This window comes from Schistocerca cancellata, chromosome 2 (genome assembly GCF_023864275.1).
Source record: "Schistocerca cancellata isolate TAMUIC-IGC-003103 chromosome 2, iqSchCanc2.1, whole genome shotgun sequence".
NCBI classification, from domain to species: domain Eukaryota; kingdom Metazoa; phylum Arthropoda; class Insecta; order Orthoptera; family Acrididae; genus Schistocerca; species Schistocerca cancellata.
In genome coordinates this window covers 697,458,880-697,476,731 of record NC_064627.1, presented here as the reverse complement: position 1 = coordinate 697,476,731, position 17,852 = coordinate 697,458,880, and the positions used below count along the sequence as shown (strand labels likewise).

Below are 17,852 nucleotides of genomic sequence, written 5' to 3'. Positions count from 1 at the left end.
AGAAACTATGGCTCAAATTTAAAAAAATAGTTTACCATGCACTGGATAGATATGTAACGAGTAGAACAATTCATGATGCTGTACGGCCTCTGTAAAGAAGCATAAAAAATATAAAAGAAAGCATAGGGCTATTGACAGAGATATACTGAATGAAATGCATTTGTCTGTCAAGAGAGCAATATGTGAAGCCTTCAGTGACTATCATAGCAGAATATGTCAAAACATCTTTCACAAAACTCAAAGAAAATCATCTAAAGGCACTGAAGTTAATATCCAGTCATTGACGAATGAGAGAGGAACTGAAATATAGAGAGTAGCAATACGAAAGTATAAATGCTTAATTTTGTTTTCAAATGTTCCTTTACAAAGGAAAACACAGGAGTATTGCCCCAATTTAATTCCTGTACCATTGGAAAGATGAGTGAAAGAAATATTAGTGTCAATGGCACTGGGACACAGCTGAAATTGTTACATTAGATTAGATTAAAACAGATTCAGTTTGCATTCCATAGACCCAAAAATGAGATGATTCTCATGGGTGCGGAACATGTCAGAAAGTATAAAACCCCAGAGCCAAAGGGAATCGCTATCAGATCCTGTACCCAACTTGCAACTAAGTTAGCCCCTCTCTTAACTGTTATCTACCATAGATCCCTTGTACAAAAATCTGTGCCCAGTATTTGGAAGAAAGCACAGGTCTCACCCAACTACAGGAAGGATAACCCAAGTATTGCACAAGACTACTGTCACATGTTCTTGACATCTATTTGTTGTAGAATCTTAGAACATATTCTGATCTCAAATATAATGAGGTACTTCAAACAGACAGTACAGGAGCCAATCAGCTTATACTTCAAAAACACTGATCATGTGAAGTCCAACTTGCCCTTTTCTCAAATGACAAAATGAAAGTCATGGATTAAGGCAATCAGGTAGTTACTGCATTTCTTGATTTCCATAAAACATTTGGTTCAGTACCACACCTGAGATTATAATCAGAAATATGATCATAGGGGGTATCAAATGAAAATTGTGACTGAGTTGAAGATTTTTTGGTAGGAAGGTCACAGCAAGTTATCTTGGGGAGAAGTGTGCTGGGTCACTTGTTGTTCATGTTGTATATTAATGACCTGAGAATGAGGGCTTTCACATGAACTGTATCAATATATTAACAAACAACTTTAAGTTCATCAAAAGTTTCAACCTCATGGTTTGTCATATAGGAAATCATGAATATTTCTAACCATAGTGTTGCCATCAGTAACAAAAATTCCACAGTGAATATTAAAGTTTTATGAATTCCTGCTTGAATAAGAAATTATATATTTTATATCTAAAAACAAAGATGATGAGACTTACCAAACAAAAGCACTGGCAGGTCGATAGACACACAAACAAACACAAAATTCAAGCTTTTGCAACAAACGGTTGCTTCGTCAGGAAAGAGGGAAGGAGAGGGAAAGACAAAAGGATGTGGGTTTTAAGGGAGAGGGTAAGGAGTCATTCCAGTCCCGGGAGCGGAAAGACTTACCTTAGGGGGAAAAAAGGACGGGTATACACTCGCACACACACACATATCCATCCACACATATACAGACACAAGCAGACATATTTAAAGACAAAGAGTTTGGGCAGAGATGTCAGTCGAGGCAGAAGTGTAGAGGCAAAGATGTTGTTGAATGACAGGTGAGGTATGAGTGGCGGCAACTTGAAATTAGCGGAGATTGAGGCCTGGTGGATAACGGGAAGAGAGGATATATTGAAGAGCAAGTTCCCATCTCCGGAGTTCGGATAGGTTGGTGTTAGTAGGAAGTATCCAGATAACCCGGACGGTGTAACACTGCACCAAGATGTGCTGGTCGTGCACCAAGGCATGTTTAGCCACAGGGTGATCCTCATTACCAACAAACACTGTCTGCCTGTGTCCATTCATGCGAATGGACAGTTTGTTGCTGGTCATTCCCACATAGAATGCATCACAGTGTAGGCAGGTCAGTTGGTAGATCACGTGGGTGCTTTCACACGTGGCTCTGCCATTGATTGTGTACACCTTCCGGGTTACAGGACTGGAGTAGGTGGTGGTGGGAGGGTGCATGGGACAGGTTTTACACCGGGGGCAGTTACAGGGGTAGGAGCCAGAGGGTAGGGAAGGTGGTTTGGGGATTTCATAGGGATGAACTAAGAGGTTATGAAGGTTAGGTGGACGGTGGAAAGACACTCTTGGTGGAGTGGGGAGGATTTCATGAAGGATGGATCTCATTTCAGGACAGGATTTGAGGAAGTCGAAAGGATTTGGGTTTTAAGGGAGAGGGTAAGGAGTCATTCCAATCCCGGGAGCGGAAAGACTTACCTTAGGGGGAAAAAAGGACGGGTATACACTCGCACACACACACACACATATCCATCCACACATATACAGACCCCAGGTGTCTTCCTCTTTCCTGATGAGGCAACAGTTTGTTGCGAAAGCTTGATTTGTGTGTATGTTTGTGTTCGTTTGTGTGTCTGTCGACCTGCCAGCACTTTCATTTGGTAAGTCACATCATCTTTGTTTTATATATATATATATAGACACAAGCCGATGTCTGCTTGTGTCTGTATATGTGTGGATGGATATGTGTGTGTGTGCAAGTGTATACCCGTCCTTTTTTCCCCCTAAGGTAAGTCTTTCCGTTCCCGGGACTGGAATGACTCCTTACCCTCTCCCTTAAAACCCACATCCTTTCATCTTTCCCTCTCCTTCCCTCTTTCCTGATGAGGCAACAGTTTGTTGCGAAAGCTTGAATTTTGTGTATATGTTTGTGTTCGTTTGTGTGTCTGTCGACCTGCCAGCACTTTCATTTGGTAAGTCACATCATCTTTGTTTTTAGGTATATTTTTCCTACGTGGAATGTTTCCTTCTATTATAACTATATATATATATATATATATATATATATATATATATATATATATATATATATATATATATAAAAACAAAGATGATGTGTGGATGGATATGTGTGTGTGTGCGAGTGTATACCCGTCCTTTTTTCCCCCTAAGGTAAGTCTTTCCGCTCCCGGGACTGGAATGTCTCCTTACCCTCTCCCTTAAAACCCACATCCTTTTGTCTTTCCCTCTCCTTCCCTCTTTCCTGATGAGGCAACAGTTTGTTGCGAAAGCTTGAATTTTGTGTGTATGTTTGTGTTTGTATGTGTGTCTGTCGACCTGCCAGCACTTTCATTTGGTAAGTCACATCATCTTTGTTTTTATGTATATTTTTCCCTCGTGGAATGTTTCCTTCTATTATAACTATATATATATATATATATATATATATATATATATATATATATATATTTTGTGTAACTATTGTAGACAATCTGTAATATTAACAAAAAGTGGTCAGAAAAGGAAAAAAAAAATAATACTGACATCATCAGTGATATAAGGACATGTAGAATTTTCTCACCTTGCTAAGTTAGAAACATATTTAATTAGTTCTAGAAATTTATTATTATACTTGTCCAGTCACATTAATATCACCATCTATCAGAAGCCTGAATAACCACCTTTTGCAGTGCAGATGACTGTGAGGCATGCAGAAAGAGATTTAAAGACATTCTATAAGGTATTGACAGGGACATGGAGCCATGGTGACTCCAGTGCTGTGACCAGCTGTGCTAGGTTTCTCCAGATGAGGATCCATGGTGCAAACAGCCCAGCTGAGGTGGTCCAAATGTTCTTGATTGTGTTCAGATCTGTGGAATTGGTTGGTCAGGGCAGTACAGTAGACTCATCCGGTGCTCTTCAGACCATGCATGTACACTGCAAGCTGTGTGACCCATTGCATTAGGACACAGTGTATTAGCTGGTAGATGCTATCATGCCAAAGATAAACAAACTGCATGAAGGAGTGGCTATGATCCTCAAGAAATGTGTTTACCTATTGTGCCTTCCTAAATTATGAGATCACCCTGGGAATTCCACAAAAACATTTCCCAGACTATAATGCTCCCTCATCTGGCCTAGACCCTTTTGTTTCAGACGTTTAGTGCCATACACACCATAGGTAAGGTTTATCAAACATATTTACCTTAAAAACTATTCAGGGAATTTGAAATTCTGACAACTATATCCCAATGTATATACTCATTGGCATGTTTTATTCTTAAGAATAAAAGGATATGTTTCATAGCCTCAATACAAGGAGAAAACTTGATGTGCACTGTGAACTAAAAATCTTTGCAAGGTGGAAGCTGACGGTTAACTTAGTTAAATATATTGATTGTCTACAGAAAATACTTCATCCTACTCCTCCCACTACTTTCCTAGAGTTTCTTGGCCTCTAAATTACCTGTGTAAGTTCTATCTATGTTTTGCATTTTCAGTCCTATGTTGCAAATGCTTCATGAACATTTTAGAGTTAAGTAATGGTATATTGTGTAGACTCATTCAGAATAATGTTGGGTTGTTTACACTTTTTAAATTACTTCTAGAACTTCTATAACCACATCAGATTATGATTAAAGTTATATTATCTCTATTAGATTTCTAAACCTAATTGTTAGTTTGTCTGCAGATCAATGATTACTGCAAACTGGCAAACTTTTCATTATTCATGGTTACTGTTATGGATTGAAATTATCTAAAGTGAATGAACACCAATAATATAGTTTTTACTAATTTTCAGAGATCTTACAACACTCTTATTTCCTGTTTATGAAGTGATTTCATTGTTCCTTAATTAGGCTGTATTTAATAGTCTAGCTTGACTAGATGACATTGGAACCCTGTAGTCATTACTGAGTGACTAATATGCACATATAAGTTATAAAAATGTACTGGTATGTAACATTAAAATTACGTTATAACTTACAGAAGTGTATTGGCAGATTGTACACAAACAGAATTTGCATACCAGCAAATAGAGCATTTCTGTATTCAGTAACTGACATATATTAATATTGAAACAAATACTAACAAAGAGATAGAGGGGCTGGCCAGTACTTACCTCAGCTCAGTACAGCCGATAGATACACATAAAACAGAACCGAAAATTTACATTCCTAGCTTTTGGAACAAATGTTCCTTCATCAGGGAGGAGAGAGGGGAAAGAAAGGGAAGAAGGGAAAGGAGATTCAGTTACTCACAACCCAGGCTATGAAGCAACAGGGAAAGGAAATTAGGGAGGGTAGCAAGGATGGAGGCATGGTTGTCAGAGGGAAGCCAAAGATATTCTACTGTAAGTACTGTGCCAGCTTCAAACCAAAGAGAATGCATACAGAAGTAAAGAGGTATATAGATAAACACAACTATGTAGGATGAAAAGATGCGTGAATGGCTAAAGAGGAAAGGGAAAGAGGAGAAGACTGAAGAGTAAATGGGAGTGAGGTTGTTTAACGTAGGTTCAGTCCAGGGGGATGGCGGGATGAAAGGATGTGTTGGAGTGCAAGTTCCCATCTCCACAGTTCAGAGGGACTGGTGTTGGGTGGGAGAAGCCAAATGGCACATCGGTGTAGCAGGTTCCTAGGTCCCTAGAATTATGCTGGAGGGCATGCTCCGCTACTGGGTATTGGGCATCTCCTAGGCGGACAGTTCGTCTGTGTCCGTTCATGCGCTCAGCCAGTTTAGTTGTTGTCATGCCGATGTAAAAGGCTGTGCAGTGCAGGCATGTCAGTTGATAAATGATATGTGTAGTTTCTCACGTGGCCCTGCCTTGAATTGTGTATGTTTTACCAGTAGCTGGGCTGGAGTAGGTGGTTGTGGGGGGATGCATGGGGCAGGTTTTGCAGCGGGGTCGGTTACAGGGGTAGGAACCACTGGGTAGAGAACGTAGTCTGGGAATATTGTAGGGTTTAACAAGGATGTTACGGAGGTTAGGGGGGCGACGAAGGCAACTCTGGGTGGTGTGGGGAGAATTTTGTCAAGGGATGATCTCATTTCAGGGGTTGACTTGAGAAAGTCATATCCCTGGCGGAGTAAATTGTTGATGTTTTCGAGGCCAGGATAATATTGGGTGACAAGGGGGATGCTTCTGTGTGGTCTGGAGGTAGGAACATTGTTGTTGGACGGGGAGGAATGTATTGCTCGGGAGATCTGTTAGTGGACAAGGTCAGCAGGATAGTTGCGGGAGAGGAAAGCACTGGTCAGGTTATTGGTGTAATTGTTGAGGGATTCATCACTGGAGCAGATGCGTTTGCCACGAATACCTAGGCTGTAGGGAAGGGAGCGTTTGATGTGGAATGGATGGCAGCTATCAAAGTGAAGGTACTGTTGTTTGTTTGTGGGTTTGATATGGACAGAGGTGTGGATGTGAGCTACAACAAGATGAAGGTCAACATCCAGGAAGGTGGCTTGGGTTTTGGAGAAGGACCAGGTGAAATTTAGATTCGAAAAGGAGTTTCCCTTTCCTCTTTAGCCATTCACGCATCTTTTCATCCTACATAGTTGTGTTTATCTATATACCTCTTTACTTCTGTATGCATTCTCTTTGGTTTGTACTTACAGTAGAATATCTTTGGCTTCCCTCTGACAACCATGCCTCCATCCTTGCTACCCTCCCTATTCTCCTTTCCCTGTTGCTTCATAGCCTGGGTTGTGAGTAACTGAATCTCCTTTCCCTTCTTCCCTTTCTTTCCCCTCTCTCTTCCCTGATGAAGGAACATTTGTTCCAAAAGCTAGGAATGTAAATTTTCGGTTCTGTTTTATGTGTATCTATCGGCTGTACTGAGCTGAGGTAAGTACTGGCCAGCCCCTCTACCTCTTTGTTAGTATTTCTTTCACATCTTTATATGAGATTTTCCATTAATCATTTAGATCACCTATATGGTCCACATCCTTCATTGTTTTGTCCCTTTTGTTAGCTATCACTTACGTCTGTCATCTTAACACTTTCTCTTCTTCAGTGTTTTATATATACATAAATAAATATTTTCGTCACCAACTGTGCTAGTTTCATCTTCCTCCTATTATCTTGTTCCGTTTATAGTCCTCTTCTTTTTTTTATTTATTGCTTTATTTATTCAACATTCCATAGTTTTAACGTTCATTATTCACTGTTTCCCAGCCAACAATCACTGCCAACATTCTCTTCCACACCTACCAGTATCATCCATTTCCGTCAACTTCTTGTTGCTGGCGATATTTTTGTGCCATTGGCTATCTTTCTCTGCCACAAGAAAATTTTTTTGGGACATTTCTGCGCCACCCGCGATCTTTTTACGGAACGCGTGATCTTTTTTGCGGCACGCGCGATCTTTTTTGCGGCACGCACGATCTTTTTTGCGGCACGCGCGATCGCTTTTACTGCACGCGCGATCTTTTTTCGCCACTCGCTATCTCTGTTTTTGAGCAACGTGTGTTCTTTTCCCCTGATCTGGACATACTTGCTTGGTCTGGTCAACTTTTTCCGTATTTTTCTTATTTAGTGGTCTTCCTTTGGTATTGAACATTATCAACACAATTTCTTTCTTTCTCGTCCTTCCCTCCCCGTTTTATTCCTTCTTATGATTACTATTTCAACTTTAGTTATTTAATTTCCCTACCCACCAGTTACCCACTATGTACCCTAATCCTATACCACATTATTTACATTCATTCCGGAAACATGCATTCACCGTAGCCAAACTGCAATCCCACATACTTTTCCTCCAGTCCTGCTTAACCTTTGGAATTATCCCCAAAGGGCTTACCTTAAAAGTTCCCATCTCTGGGTGCAATTCCTCCTTCCACCAGTCTCTCCTGGACTTCCAGAACCTTCAATCCTTAGCCCTTACCCAACTTGTCCTGAATCTCTACACTACTTCATGTAACCACCACTCCCAACAGCTCCTATCTCTCTTGTAGTCCTCCACCTCTCAAACCCTTGCTTGGAGAACACACTCAGGAACATCATCCTAGAAGCCAGCTGCAAATTTGAGTTCCATGCCACACACCACCTGAAAAAACTATCCACAGTGCTAGTGCAACACCTAAGAAGTGGGGTCCCTCTCCCTATCCCTCACAAACACCAACCACAACAGAACCTTCAACAAACCCCCCTCATAGCCAACAAACCTAGCCTAGCCACCCTACTCAATCTCCCCATCCCAGCACATACCCCACACAGACCAAATCTCAACTATAACCACAGTCAAATGCCACATATCACCAGTCCCAATTCAGTCCCAAACCTCTCATCCAGATCCCTCTCTCCTCCAGAGACATCTGTTCTATCAAAAGGCTTAACCTTTAGCCCCACGCCTAAATTCAACCACACTGCCGTGGTTAAAGATCTCCTCTCTTTCACCCGGAATCTCAACTCGAAATATCACTTCACTACCCAAACACAGACCCCAAATACTAGACCCAGTGTTGAACCCTGTCTAGAACAGTTCCAACTGCCTTCCCAAAGGGATCCTCCTCCCCTCCCCCAAAACCATCCCTTGCAGACATTTCAGGAATTCCTCACATCCAGTGTTGCCTCCCAGTCCTTCTTGAAGAACTTCCCGACAACCCCCAAAATCACCCCAGCTGAATCCCGTGCCATTAAGGAGCTGAAAATAGACCGCTCTATTGTCATCCTCCTGGCAGATAAAGGCTCCACAACTGTCGTACTTGACCGTGTGGAGTATGTGGCAGAAGGACTGCGTCAACTCTCCGACACCTCAACCTACAAAGCTGTTACCCAGGATCCCATTCCCTCCATCCAGACTGAGCTGCAAAAAATCCTAAAAATCCAAGGTCCTTCACAAGGCCTCACAACGGCTTCCATAGACTTACTCATTCCACCTGAGCCACGTACCCCTACCTTCTACCTATTACCCAAAATCCACAAAGAGAACCATCCTGGCCGTCCCATTGTAGCAGGCTTCAAAGCCCCAACCGAACGTATCTCAGCTCTGGTAGACCAGCACCTCCAACCTATCACCTGCAGACTCCCATCCTACATCAAAGACACAAACCACTTCCTAGAACGCCTCAAATCCATTCCCACTCCTCTCCCACTTGAAACCTTTCTTGTCACCATAGATGCTACATCCCTTTACACAAACATCCCACATACCCACGGTCTCTCTGCCCTTGAGCACTACCTCTCCCAACGCCCACCCTAAGATCTTCCAAAAACCTCGTTCCTTATCACACTTACCAACTTCATCCTCACCCATAACTACTTCACTTTTGAAGGCCAGACCTACAAACAAATCAGGGGAACGGCCATGGGAACCAGGATGGCTCCGTCCTATGCCAACCTCTTCATGGGCCGCATGGAGGGGGCTTTCCTGAAGACCCAACAGCTGCTTCGCGTGGCCTGGTACAGGTTTATAGATGACATCTTTGTGGTCTGGACTCATGGTGAAGAAACACTCCTTAATTTCCTCCATAACCTCAACTCCTTTTCGAATCTGAATTTCACCTGGTCCTTCTCCAAAACCCAAGCCACCTTCCTGGATGTTGACCTTCATCTTGTTGAAGCTCACATCCACACCTCTGTCCATATCAAACCCACAAACAAACAACAGTACCTTCACTTGATAGCTGCCATCCATTCCACATCAAATGCTCCCTTCCCTACAGCCTAGGTATTCGTGGCAAACGCATCTGCTCCAGTGATGAATCCCTCAACAATTACACCAATAACCTGACCAGTGCTTTCCTCTCCCGCAACTATCCTGCTGACCTTGTCCACTAACAGATCTCCCGAGCAATAAATTCCTCCCCGTCCAACAACAATGTTCCTACCTCCAGACCACACAGAAGCATCCCCCTTGTCACCCAATATTATCCTGGCCTCGAAAACATCAACAATTTACTCCGCCAGGGATATGACTTTCTCAAGTCAACCCCTGAAATGAGATCATCCCTTGACAAAATTCTCCTCACACCACCCAGAGTTGCCTTTCGTCGCCCCCCTAACCTCCGTAACATCCTTGTTAAACCCTACAATATTCCCAGACTACGTTCTCTACCCAGTGGTTCCTACCCCTGTAACCGACCCCGCTGCAAAACCTGCCCCATGCATCCCCCCACAACCACCTACTCCAGCCCAGCTACTGGTAAAACATACACAATTCAAGGTAGGGCCACGTGTGAAACTACACATATCACTTATCAACTGACATGCCTGCACTGCACAGCCTTTTACATCGGCATGACAACAACTAAACTGGCTGAGCGCATGAACGGACACAGACGAACTGTCCGCCTAGGAGATGTCCAATACCCAGTAGCGGAGGATGCCCTCCAGCATAATTCTAGGGACCTAGGAACCTGCTACACCGTATGTGCCATTTGGCTTCTCCCACCCAACACCAGTCCCTCTGAACTGCGGAGATGGGAACTTGCACTCCAACACATCCTTTCATCCCGCCATCCCCCTGGACTGAACCTACGTTAAACACCCTCACTCCCATTTACTCATCAGTCTTCTCCTCTTTCCCTTTCCTCTTTAGCCATTCACGCATCTTTTCATCCTACATAGTTGTGTTTATCTATATACCTCTTTACTTCTGTATGCATTCTCTTTGGTTTGAAGCTGGCACAGTACTTACAGTAGAATGTCTTTGGCTTCCCTCTGACAACCATGCCTCCATCCTTGCTACCCTCCCTAATTTCCTTTCCCTGTTGCTTCATAGCCTGGGTTGTGAGTAACTGAATCTCCTTTCCCTTCTTCCCTTTCTTTCCCCTCTCTCCTCCCTGATGAAGGAACATTTGTTCCAAAAGCTAGGAATGTAAATTTTCGGTTCTGTTTTATGTGTATCTATCGGCTGTACTGAGCTAAGGTAAGTACTGGCCAGCCCCTCTATCTCTTTGTTAGTATTTGTTTCACATCTTTATATGAGATTTTCCATTAATCATATATTAATATTGTTTAGGCAGTGGCCAGATTATTTACATCAATGTCATGAGTGTTTCGATAGCATTATTTAGTGTTATTCAGTATAGGCTGAATTATAACTCTGATATGTTATCTGAAAGCTTATATTTCTTATGTTTACAGCAACATATTCTATTTAGCACTCATAATGGTAATGGTATCAATTAGATAAACGCAGATCAGGTCTTCTAATACTTTCAGCATCATATGTTCATTATTAATTTAACTTCTAAAGCATGTGCATCATACTTAATATTTGTACACTACATATGTTGGTTATATTAGTACATCTACTGCCCATTGCAGTACAAATTCTAGTTTTCTCACCCATTTTAACCCATCCAGTTGGCCATGAGGTCTAGTGCGCAGCTTTCTGGGCAGGTAGGTGCACCAGTCCCCAGCACGAATCCCCCCGGGGATTAGTGTCGAGGTCTGGTGAGCTGGCCAGTCTGTGTATGGTTTTTAGGTGGTTTTCCATCTGCCTCGGTGAATGCAGGCTGGTTCCCCTTATTCCGCCCCAGCTACACTATGTCTTTGATTGCTGCACAAACAAGTTCTCCATGTACGCATACACCACCATTACTCCACCACGCAAACATAGGGGTTACACCCGTCTGGTGTGAGACATTCCCTGGGGGGTCCACTGCGGGCCGAACCACACAATAACCCTGCGTTCAGTGTGGGGCGGCAGAGGGACTGCGGTAGTCGTCATGGGGTTGCGGACCACTGCGACTGTGGCGGGGATGGAGCCTCTCCGTCGTTTCTCGGTCCCCAGTTAACATAACATAACATAACATCCCATTTTAAATTAAACTTTTTAGTAATACCAAAGTTACTCAGTCATAGGTCCTTGTAAGGACTCTGAGGCAGCAAAAAGTATCAGACACCATACATATCCAGTAGCTTATATTTGAAATTGTAAAATAATACTGTTTTATTTTATTGCAGTTGACACATGGGTGCCAGAGTCTCTCATCAGTATTACTGGAAACATTGTGTTGCTTCTGGGTATTCTTACATTATTGGCATATGTATTTACATGGATTCTGCTACCCTTTTTCGTAGCTTGTGTCTTTGGATTTTTTGGTTATAGGATCTATCTGTGAGTATACAATTATGAAGAATTTTTTTTGCTTTACAAGAGTATTTTAAAGATGAATTATGTAAAACAAACACAGAAGCAAACTGATATAATATTCTCTTTAGGTGGATCTTAGTCTAGTGTCTACTAAGTGTGAATCCTGTTTTGCAACATGAGTAATTTTCAACAAATGAATGAGACTAAAAATTGTAATGAATATTTTTTACATTTTATTTCAAGGATGGCTCTCCCAAATTTCCACAAGTTGGAAACAGAATCTTCATCAAATTTAAATGCATTTATGACTTCCACGATTGAAGGAAGAACATCAGTTCAGTCATATTCAAAAGAAAATGACTTTATCTACAGGTAGAGTACTTAATCATAACAACATTAGCTTTGTTTTTTTAATGAAATATGCCTTGTTAACCATTTTCACGAGGTAGTTTTGCTTGATTTTTAAGCCTACACTCTGAGAGAGCCTTTCATCTTGTTAAATGTTATTCTAAAAAGAATGTCTAATATTGTTTATGGCATGTCAATGTTTATCAGGCACTGCATCCATGGACTATTGTGCTATAGAATGCCAATTACTGGAAGTAAAACATTATTTGCAGCTTGTACTGAAACCTGGCTGCAATTATAACAGTTGAAGGACATGAAAGGCAAGCAGGGGTTAAGAAGGGAATGAGACAGGGCATTACTTTTATACATTACAGTAATACTTGTCTCATAGATCATGAATATGACATTTCATAATGATATGGAACATTTCAGTTTAACATAAGGCTTCTTTACATAATATAATTAAATTCTTACTTTTTTTTTCTTTTTTTGCAATTACTGCTTCATATCTAAAGATTCACCTATTGAGTAGAAGGAATTCCCATTCAGAAATTCTTTTAATTTGTTTTTAAATGCTGGTTGGCTATCTGTCAGACTTTTAATGTAATTTGGTAAATGACCAAGCAGTGAAGGAAACCAAGGGCAAATTTGGAAAGGGAATTAAATTTTGGGAGGAAAATGAAAACTTTGAAGTGTCCTGGTGACAATACAGTTCTGTCAGAGATGGTGAAGGTCTTGGTAGAGCAGCTGAACAAAATGAATAGTGACTTGATGAGAGGTAATAAGATGAACACCAATAAAGTAAAAAAGAGCAATAGGATGTAGTCAACTGAAATCAGGTGATTCTGAAGGAATTGGATTTGTAAATGAGACGCTAAAATCTGTGGATGAGTTTGGCTACTTGGGCAACAAAATAACTGATAAAAATCAAAGTAGAAAAGATATAACTTGCAGGCCGGCAAAATCAAGAAAAGAACTTCTGAAAAGAGAAATTTTGTAACATATAACATTAATTTAAAAATTAGGAAGTATTTTCTCAAGATATTAATCTGGAGCATAGCCTTGTACAGAAGTGAAACGTGGATGATAAGCAGTTCAGACTAGAAGAGAATAGGAGGTTTTCAAATGTGGTGCAGTAGGAGAATCCTGAAAATTACATGGGTACATAGTACATAGTACATAGATACTGAATCACATCAGGAAGAAAAAAAATTATGGTGGCAGTGGACTAATGGAAGGAATCCATTGACAAAACACATCCTGAGATGTGAAGGAATCATCCGTTTGTTGAGTTGTTTGGGGGGAAGAGACCAAACTGCGAGGTCATTGGTCTCATCAGATTATGGAAGGATGGGGAAGGAAGTCAGCTGTGCCCTTTCAAAGGAATCATCATGGCATTTGCCTGGAGTGGTTTAGGGAAATCACAGAAAACCTAAATCAGGATGGCCGGACGTGGGATTGAACCATTGTCCTCCTGAATGTGAGTCCAGTGTGCTAACCACTGCACCATCTTGCTCAGTCCATTTGTTGATAGAGGGAAGTGTGGGGAGTATAAATTGTAGAGGGAGGGTTACAGCAAGCAGGTTTAAATGAATGTTGGTTGCAGTAATTATTCAGAGATGAAGAAGTTTGCACATGATTCAGCAACACAGAGAGCTATGTAGTGGAATGAACTGTAGACATGCTTGGAGCCGAGGATGGACAACCAGGAAAGGAGCATTGACCACTGCCAGTTGTCAGCCTGCCTTGTCAGCAACCCTCAGCAGCAACAAGTCACTTTTGACGCTATTCATTGTGTCAACACCCTGGGACCAGCCCTCAGGAGGCTACAGTGGTTTGAAAGACTTCTGGATGCTGATAGCCACTTCCATTTTCCAGGAAATTGTGTGAAGATCCCTGTGTGTTTTTTGACAATTTGGATGTGGCTGCAACATTGGAAAATTGTAATAATAAGCAATTACTGAGTGTAGCTAAAGTTAACAGGAGGCACTAGCGCACATGTGATGCATAATGAGAAATTAAGAGAAGCATAGTCATTTGATATCTTCAGGGGAAGTTTAGAAGAGATACACATGGTGTTACACAATTCATGTTAGACATTTCAAGAGGTTGTAGAGGGACTTAGTAGATCTACTTTTACATAGAAACTGTTGTGTGGAAACATCATCAAATTACACTATAGAGTCTCAAAGCTACACATGCTGGCACCTGTAAATGTATGTATATGCAAGATGATTCTACAAAATTTCTATAGTGATGGAGAAGTATAAAAGTATCAATTTGAGGTAAGGGTCCCTGTACCAAAAATGAATGAGTTGAAAGTTACAAGCAAAAACTCTTCTGATACTGTACCTCTGACAGTGAATTACATGTACTTATACTGTCATTGCTAAGATTGTAGCATAGGCGACTTTCAGAGGTGATAGTATGGACCAAAACAAAAAAAAGTCATCCAGTAAACATGGGCTCGAAAATGCATACCTTATGAGCTATTAGCACTTGTTCAGTGGAGGAGATGTTTTTCACAGTAGTGAAAATGAACAAGTGGAGGAGATGTTTTTCACAGTAGTGAAAATGAACAAGTGCTCATAGCTCCTCAGGTATGCATTTTAGAGTTTTTATCTATCTCAATACAATTCTTCCTCACATATTTACAAGTTTCTAGAGTAAAAAGACATGGGTTAGGGAGGATTGAAGACTTCTGAAAGAAGGGCCTGCAGAAGTCAGTCAATGTGCATGGTATATTGCTCTTATAGTTCTTTTTTTGGGTCAAGAAGATGACTGAGCTAGGAGATGCGCTACCCCAGAATATAATTTTATACTGTAGAATACTGTTTTCAATGTCATATTTGTTTTTTGTTACACGTACCTGCCATTTAAAATCATGTTGAAACTATATGCCTAAAATTTTTTACCAGTGATGTTATAATACCATTGGCATTTATTGTCTCTGAGGTGTTGCAGGTTTCTCCTTGTAAACAGAAATTAAGAAAAGTTGTTTTGGATGTGTTTATTATTAGTTTATTTCCTCCAAACCGGTCATTTAGCTGTTCTGTAGCTTTATTTATGTTTTCTTGTAGTTGTATTTGTGTTTTTCCTGTGAGAAGAATCCTAGTGTCATCTGCAAACAAGGTATTTATTTGTGATTCTGTGCTTATATCTAGGTTATTTATGTATAGAAGGAAAAGGGGAGGCCCATGAATGTATCCTTGAGGGACTCCACTTTTGATTATTCCTGCACAAGAAAAATATGTTCTAGTGCTATCATGTAGTTCATGTGTCCTTACTACTTTCTGTTTCTGATTTGTCAAGTATGAGGAGAACCATTTTAATGTGGTGCCTCTAATGTCTTGCTTTTGGTGTTTTTCCAGCTGGATTCTGTGGTCCAAAATCTCAAAAGCTTTCCTTCGATTTACTGTTTTCTATTGGTTGATTGGGCTGTCACTCTTACTATTAACCATCAGATCTTTTTGTATTGTCTTCATAGTAATGTCTGAAGAGATTTGCAATCTTCTGGGGGTCAGTAAGTCTTTTGTTGTCACAGTTCAGGGTGATGTTTTCCTTTTGACTATTTCCCTCCTGGTTTATTACTTTCCAGATTGCTTTGCTTTTGTTTTCTGACTCTGATATAAACTTATCATTGGCTATTATTTTAGCCTTGTGTATGACTTTTCTATGCACCTGGGTATATTCTGTAATATAGCTGTTAAGGAGACAGGATATGTTGTGGTTTTTTCAATAACTGAGCAGTTTTCTTTTTGTTTTGCTTGAGACTTTTATCCCTCTTGTTATCCACAGCTTTGGTTTCAGATTTTTATTCCTTACCACCCATGTTTTGAACAGAAATGCTGCTGCAAAATAATAATTGAAAATATCAGAGAACTTTTCAAAATTTTTGTCTGTGTTATGCACCAAGAAGCTTCTTCCCATCTTTCTCTTGATAATTAGTGACTGAATGCTTCTACGCTCTGTATGTTGAATCTTGTTGCAGCTACAGTTCTTTTATGGTTTTGATGGGGAGTAATCAGCCTGCAAGTGTTATCACTTGGGCTTCATGATCACTTACATTTGTACTTTCACAAGTTGTGAAAGGAGATGTTAACAAATATTTGGTGCATAGTAGTGGCAGAAGTTTTTGTAATTCTTGTTGGTTGTAATTATTTGTTTTAAATCAAAAGTATCTATTAAGTTGAGCAACAGTTCTTTTATCCTGATTGTTGCAAGAAAGTCAATGTTGAAATTTGCCCACTATTGATTTCTTGCTTACATATATCTTATTTAGTAATGTTGCAAGTTTATTGATGAATGCCTCAAAGTTCCCATTTGGAGAGTGATAGATACACATAACAACTGTATTTGAAACATTGATTTCTACAACTGTTGCTTCAAATTCTCTTTCTGCATTGAGGTACTGAAAAACTGTCAATAGTTTTGAATTTCAACCAACTTCTAATTAAAACAGCAGTATCTCCATTTTTGTGATTTCTTCTATGGAAGTAGTTTGCAAGTGTGTGGCTTGAAATTGAAAATTATGTAGTCTGATCTGCCTCTAACCAGTGTTCTGAGAAACATAGAACACTGACAAAATGAAGATGAGTGTTTATCAAAATTTCAATGTCTAAAACCTTGTTTGTGATTGACTGGATATTCTGGTGGTATATGGAGAGATACTTGGTACTACAATTTATTTTTATACTGGATTTTAAATTAATGTCCAAATTTCCTAAGTCCATTTGTATTACGTCACGTACCTCACCTTTGTTTGGAGGGATTCTATTCATAAGAAAATCATGTGGGCAGGTGCTTCAAGTTTTATTTTGTCTCATTGACTTCCAAATGCTTTCTACTCCTTGGATAGCCATCCATGTGGTTGACAGTGGCTAGGAAGTCCTACTCAGTTTAGATTTCTCAGTTGTGTTACAAAACCATTACTGTTCCAAGGATCACCTCTAGGCCAGAGGCAGCCACCTAAACTCCATAGAAGTATCTTAAAGTCAACTTGCAGGGTATCATACTGAAATGGAATTAAAAATTAATCTGGGTTGATGTAGGAGCTGATTTTCAGGTTAACTCTTTGTGTATAGCTCAACCTTTGTGTGAAAATGAAGAATTAGACAAAGCACAATGTTTTACATGAGTAGTTTGTCCTGAATAAAGGAAATTGATAGAAGGAGAGCTGCATCTGTCGGCAGTGATAACTTTAGTTCTGAAGAGGTGAAGCTACCATGAGGCACTCTAATAGCCAGCTTAGAAGTAGTGTTGAGCTGGTACTGCGAACAGCTGAAAGCAAGGGGAAACTAAGGCCGGAATTTTTCCCGAGCATGCAGCTTTACTGTATAGATAAATGATAATGGCGTTCTCTTGGGTAAAATATTCTGGAGGTAAAATAGTCCCCCATTCAGATCTCTGGGTGGGGACTACTCAAGAGGACATCGTTATCAGGAGAAAGAAAACTGGCGTTCTACGGAGCGGAGCGTGGAATGTCAGATCCCTTAATCGGGCAGGTCGGTTAGAAAATTTAAAAAGGGAAATGGATAGGTTAAAGTTAGACATAGTGGGAATAGTGAAGTTCGGTGGCAGGAGGAACA

The 17,852-nt window shown here is 40.5% G+C and overlaps 1 protein-coding gene across 1 annotated transcript in view; it reads left to right on the top strand.

Annotated features, from left to right (window-relative positions):
* Nucleotides 1-17,852, top strand: part of LOC126162473 (ATP-binding cassette sub-family C member 12-like) — a 516,794-nt gene that overhangs the window by 383,057 nt on the left and 115,885 nt on the right. Inside the window, exons 22-23 of the mRNA XM_049919007.1 lie at nucleotides 11,787-11,940; nucleotides 12,160-12,288. Coding sequence (XP_049774964.1) covers nucleotides 11,787-11,940; nucleotides 12,160-12,288 — 283 coding nt within the window. The remainder of the gene's footprint in view (nucleotides 1-11,786; nucleotides 11,941-12,159; nucleotides 12,289-17,852) is intronic.